Source organism: Miscanthus floridulus, chromosome 1 (genome assembly GCF_019320115.1).
Source record: "Miscanthus floridulus cultivar M001 chromosome 1, ASM1932011v1, whole genome shotgun sequence".
Taxonomy (NCBI): domain Eukaryota; kingdom Viridiplantae; phylum Streptophyta; class Magnoliopsida; order Poales; family Poaceae; genus Miscanthus; species Miscanthus floridulus.
Genome location: NC_089580.1, coordinates 131783088 through 131789657, shown reverse-complemented (window position 1 = coordinate 131789657; position 6570 = coordinate 131783088). Strand labels below are relative to the sequence as shown.

The 6570-nt window shown below is 48.5% G+C and overlaps 1 protein-coding gene across 1 annotated transcript; it reads left to right on the top strand.

The window, feature by feature from the left end:
- The first annotated feature begins 301 nt into the window (after window positions 1-301).
- On the top strand, window positions 302-2029 carry LOC136463323 (protein DETOXIFICATION 49-like). The gene has a single exon (XM_066462327.1). It carries the CDS (start codon window positions 302-304, stop codon window positions 2027-2029), a length of 1728 nt encoding a protein of 575 aa, XP_066318424.1.
- Window positions 2030-6570: the final 4541 nt, after the last annotated feature.

Here is a 6570-nt window from a genome sequence, read left to right as displayed (position 1 = left end):
CGCGTCCTACGTGGTGTTCCGCGGCCGGCCAAGACCGGCTGAGAGCCAGCCAGGGAGGCAGCCACTTCGGAGCTACACGACGAGAGCTTCCGTCTAAATAAATCCCAGCCCAGGATCTTTTGTTAACCCCTTCTCTCATTTCCATCGAGCTGATCATATCCATTTCCGCCTATAAATTTAGCCGCTTGCTAGGGTTTGAACTCCCTCCGGTTTCCCTCCAAAAGCTCCGCGCTGCACACGTGCAAAAACCGCCTCCAGCCAGCGGCAGTCGGCAGAAGCTAGCTTGCGTTGCGCCGCCGCCATGTGTGAGGGGCTCGTTGGCAAGCTGTTGCCGCCGTGTCTGTGCAATGCCAAGGACGGCGGCGGCGTCGGGGATGGCCACCGTCTCCGCGCGGTCGTCGTCTCCCCGCCGGATGTCGCGGTCGTTGTTTTGAACGAATCGACGACGACGACCTTGACAACGTGCAAGGAGCCGCCGCCGCTCTTGGCCGACAGGCCGTCGTCGTTGACCAGGGGCGCGGCGAGCGAGGCCGCATCGATTTTGAGGCTGTCATTGCCGATGATCATGACGGGTCTCATACTCTACGTCCGGCCAATGATCTCGATGCTCTTCCTTGGCCGTCTCGGCGAGATCGCCCTCGCCGGCGGGTCCCTCGCCATCGGCTTCGCCAACATCACGGGCTACTCCGTCCTGTCCGGCCTCGCCATGGGCATGGAGCCGGTGTGCGGCCAGGCCGTGGGCGCCAAGAACCTCCACCTCGTCGGCGCCACCAAGCAGCGGATGGTGCTCCTCCTCCTCGCGCTCTCCGTGCCCATCGCCTTCCTCTGGGCGCACATGGAGCCGCTGCTCCTGCTGTGCGGCCAGGACGCCGCCATATCCGCCGCCGCGCAGCGCTACATTCTCCTCTGCCTCCCTGACCTTCTCTTCCAGTCGTTCCTCCACCCTCTCCGCATCTACCTCCGCACCCAGTCCGTCAACTTCCCGCTCACTGCTTGCGCCGTGCTCGCCGTCGCCATGCACCTCCCCATCAGCTACCTCCTCGTCTCGGTCCTCGGCCTCGGCGTCGAAGGCGTCGCTCTCGCCTCTGCCTTGGCCAACCTCAACCTCGTGCTCCTTCTCCTCGCTTACATATACTTTTCCGGCGTGCACCGCGCCACCGGCGGCTTCACCCTTTCTGAGAAGCTGTTCAAGGATGTTACCGGGTGGATGCGGCTGGCCCGGCTCGCCGTCGAGAGCTGCGCCAGCGTGTGCCTCGAGTGGTGGTGGTACGAGATCATGATCCTCCTCTGCGGCCTCCTGGCGGACCCCAAGGCGACCGTGGCGTCGATGGGGGTGCTCATCCAGACCACGTCCCTGCTCTACATCTTCCCGTCATCGCTCAGCTTCGGCGTGTCGACACGGGTCAGCAACGAGCTCGGCGCGAACCGCCCGGGCGCCGCGCGCGCCGCGGCCCGTGCGGGGCTCGCCCTGAGCGCGCTCCAGGGCCTGGCCTCCTTCCTGTTGGCCGTGTCCGTGCGCGACGTGTGGGCGCGCATGTTCACGTCGGACGCATCCATCCTGGCGCTCACCGCGTCCGTGCTGCCCATCGTCGGGCTGTGCGAACTCGGCAACTGCCCGCAGACCACCGGCTGCGGGGTTCTCCGCGGGAGCGCCCGCCCCAAGGACGGCGCGCACATCAACCTGGGCGCGTTCTACGGCGTCGGCACGCCCGTGGCCGTGGCGCTGGCGTTCTGGGCAGGGCAGGGCTTCAGGGGCCTCTGGCTCGGCCTCCTGGCCGCGCAGGCCGCCTGCGTCGCCGTCATGCTCGTGGTGATCTCCCGCACGGACTGGGCCAAGCAAGCCGAGCTCGCGCAGGTGCTCGCCGGAGTTGTTGCGCCCGGCGGCCACGGTGTTGTGATCGGAGACGACGACGACGGTGGGAAAGAGAAAGACACGGGGCCGCATGCCAAGGTTGCGGCATCGCATGGCGACGAGGACTCCAGCTTGCTCATCACCGTGCAGAGGGCTGACCGCCCCTATACTCCTTGACAACGACGGCCGTCTACGTATGAATCACGGTAACTAGCAGGTACCTAGCCTGGCGTATTATAGCACAGTACTACATAGAAGTAGGTGTGAAGTGAAACAAGATTTTTGCAGTCGTCTGAACAATTTTTTAGGGGCGTTCATATGAGTTGGTATCTAGCATCTTGGTGAGATAAAAAAGAGTACATGTATGTACCACGTTATTGCGGAAAAACACCTGAGACTTTGAGGCGAAAAAGCTGGGTGTTTTCTGTAATTACGTGGCCAAATTAGGTATATTGACGATGCGTTACAACTAATATAATATATAGGTGTCCTGTATGCCAATATATTTTTGTATTTTTTATTTAATTAAACTGTTCACCCCTGTTGTATGATATGGATATATACTTGTACACTGTGCATAGAATGCTGCATGCCTTATCCATTAGCATTCTTAGAGCATCTCCAGCCGAGCTCTCATCTCGTCTTCTATCCTTGTTTTAAGGACTTAGGACGTGAAAATAAAGCTCCAACCCAAGCCTCATATGAGCCGTGATAGATGAAGGGCTCTCATTTCTGTCTCTTAAACCTCTATATGTGGGAGCTTCCGCATCCTCCCCTTACTCTTCATTTATCTCTTGCCACAAAGCGGACAAATAGAATCGATAAGTACGTCCCATGACAATATAGTTGAAGTAGGAAAAAATAGCTTCTTAAGGAGATCAGTTAGAGTGTGCTAAGAAGTAGAGACTAAAACAAGCAGCTTGTTCGTTTGACTGTGGCTTGTCATAAACGATCGTAAATTTTCAGTCGGAACAGTATTTTTCTCTCACACAAACCAGCAAGCAGTACTTCTTCACGAACCAGCAACGATACGAACCAGCCAACCGAACAGGCCGGGATGAGGGGCATCCATTTGAGGGAATATGGATGCAAAATTTGAGGACTTAGTTGGAGTTGCTCTTGTTATTAGACATGCCAGTTGCAAGCAGAAGTAGGGGCAGGTGTGCAATGGATTCTTTTTTTTTGTGTGTGAAAGAAACGCATTAGGCATTAGGCGCTGCAATGCAAAAGAAGCGGCAAAACCACCCAAACGTGCAGTTGAATTCAGAACCAAACGGTAGTCGATCGATCGGTAACGATGACCCTTTCTTACAGATAGCTAGCACGGTTAAAAAACAGAGGCAAAACCACCCACCACACACCCGGCCGGTGATCACGCACGACGCACGTCCACGCTTACGCGCGATGTTTGACGGCCTCCATCCGGCGACGTATCACGTACGCGCGCGTCGCTGTCGAGCGCAGTGTCGGCGGCAGCAGGCTGCCGCCGCCTGGGAGGAGGCGGCACACGCGCACCGGTGAGGCGGCACACGCGCACCGGCCGTGGTCCGCCGCCGCGCAGGCGCAGGTGAGAACACAACAGTAGTGCGTGGTCAGTGGTGCAAGAAGGGTTTCTCCAACTCCAAGCGCGCCGTGCTGACCCCGTTCCAGGCCGCCAAACCTACCGCGCCTACCTAGGGTTTACGTTAATTACGCGCCTCTCTAGCTATCTCGCGGCAAAAAAAAAAAAAAAAAAAAAAAGTGTCGGCCGATGCCGGTGTGGCGGTGTGTGCTCGCTGACGAGTTCACGCGTGCACAGTACTAGCGTACGTATACGTCTTGGTCGTCATCGATGATGACAACAATTAATCCTGCACCACCCGCATGCATTTTTTCAACGTCTGATTTTTTTTTGTATGAACTGTTCTGTCTGGTCTGCAAAACCAGTTCAGTTCTGTGATCCAGTATCTATCCGGCCACCAGGCCCGTGTGTACATACTAGGTAGGTTGGCGCGCTTCGCTGCGCCCATAGTGATAACACATAATCATCTGCATGTTTGCTCTTTATAGAAATGACAATGAATTCAGTAGCATGAAATAGATTGCAAGCGTTCACACGGATCTATTAGTTTACATATGTACAATAGAGTGAATCGCTAGTCTAGTCACTCAGATATACATTTGAGACATTGCCACACAAGTGTACAGGCTTGTACAGGAAGAGAGCATAACTGTAAACATCACGAGAAGTGAGGTTTTACGTGGATGCCATGTATGATCATTTCACTTTGATATAGGATATTTCCATACATGTATACAAAAGTACTAATCTGACATTGGGTGGATTAAAGGAAAACACCAGCCGAATGTCACCTTGTCTCCTAATTAGTGCAGTCAAAATTGATCCATGACTATTGGGTGACCTTTGTGCTTTCTTAGTGTTCTCCCCATGCAATCTTCGTTTTCTAGCTGCATATTAAGCTAAACTTCAGAACTATGAAACATTTCTTGGACAACCAAAGTTTGGGACGAGTTTCTTAAACTTGTTAGCAATAATTTCAACAACATCATCAGGTAGAAAGCAAAAACTATCTTATATTGCACACATAAACTTCAGGTATTAAAGTTTGGCATCATTCCCGTGATAGTTTAATTCAATACTAACATGATTTATGGAAGAAGACACATACGGGCAAAATCTGATTTCAATCAACTGAAGTCAAGCTAAATCAATTAGTAGATTGGCTATATTTGTCAAAATCCTCAAGGCTTTTCCTTCAAGTAACCAAACGAAGATGACGGCAATTCTTAGCATTTTTTTGGAAACGAAAGGAGCACATGCTTTGTAAGACAATAACATGAATAATACTCGCTCATCTCGTGGAAAGGCATATCATTTGTTGTTCTACCTGAGAGTAGGAGACCATATATGGGGATATTTGGTACGTGAACTGCATGCAGTGAGATGTAAAATAAGAACAGGACAATTTTGAACAAAACATTAAGATGTAAAACAATGAAAAGATGTTTGAGCAGCCTCCCTTTTACACAAGAATCTAAGCACAAGGAGCAAGTACATGGTATGGATTATTGATATATTTACTTCCGAGTTCTACGATCCATTCTCAACTTGTTGGTTTCAGAAAATGTGACAGAAAAATTAGCACCACAAATAGATAACAAAAAACAGAGTCTTTATTATTGGAATACCTGTAACATGTGAACTGCAATCTTCTACAGACAGAGGGAACTTGCCAAAAAGATGGTCAAAGGGGAAACAACGATATATGAGCCAGAGCACAGAGCAGGTGAAAGCAGCACTGAGTAGAATCGCAAGACATCAGTTTCAACCTCTCTTGGAATAAAGCCCCAAATTTCCACTATTCTCAGTGGACAATGGACTCATAGTAAAAACATAAAATGGAATAAAACAGATAAAGTAACACCATGCTAACTATTTTACCTTATTCTCTTAAAATACAATATTGTATACTGTACATACAGTGGAGTAATTCAGGAATGGCATGTGCTCACTGTTCTTTTAAATAAGATTAAAATGCACTAAAAATACTTAGCTCAAACACCAGACAACCAAGAACATTAACCATAATATATTTACTCAAAATTAAAATGCACATATGGTACTAACCTAGAGACTACATGGTAACAATATACAACTTTTAAAGTTGCAATGCCATGGTGAACCTTAACACATGATGGCACTGTAAGCAAGAACCTTGGAAGCATCAAATAAATTCCATTTGGCTAACAATGAGAGAGAAACCCTATCGGCATAGGTTTCTTTATGTCTATAGAGTAAAGATTGTACATGCATGTAAACTATAGGAGTAGTAGCTCTGAGAAACCATGATTCAAATAATAGATGATGAAAGATGTCCAAAGCTGCAAATTTTGTGATCCTAAAACATATTTAAGGAGGGAAGGGTTCCAAAACGGCATACCATGAGAAGTGCAAGGACGCAACACAAGGAAGACCATGCTATCCTGAAAAAGGATTTAATTGTATCTATACTAAGATACAAATGTGTGAATAAAACCTGCAGATGTTCCTGGCCACCCAATTTAATCAGCACAATCAACAGTGGCCATTTCTTTTCCAACCAGAAGCATATGTTGACAAAGAAATGAGAGCAGGAGGGTAGAAACTATGATTCAATAACAGAAGTGTAGAACACTAAGAAAATAAACCCAATCACCACTCATGATCAAATGGAGGTAAAATACATTACATATAGGTGGTCAGGAAACATTAAGACAATTCAATAAGGTCATGTTCATAGTGATTCCAGACTATGATGACAACAAAGCTGAAACACAGTCAAAATTATTCATATTAGCCACATTCTTGAACCAGAATTATCATGATGACTAACACGGGGCATCTAAAAGATTTTTCAGGCATACAAATATTGGAACAAAGCATTAAAATGAATCGATGTGGAAAACCTAAATGCCATCTATCATGCACATAAATTTGCAATTTTTTAAGAAAACTTAAGTAACAACATGACTGGTGCGACCACCAATAATCTAATTAACAAATCATCTGAAACTTAGGCACGTACAATTAATTCATTCACTGTGAAAGGGAGAGAATGTGTACAAAAATTATTGGCAAATCTGGATACCTAAGACCAATGTTTGGCATAATGATAAAGCTAATGGCAAATCTGGAGTAGATAAGAAGTGTCACCTTGTTGCAGAGGAACAGAAGGTCG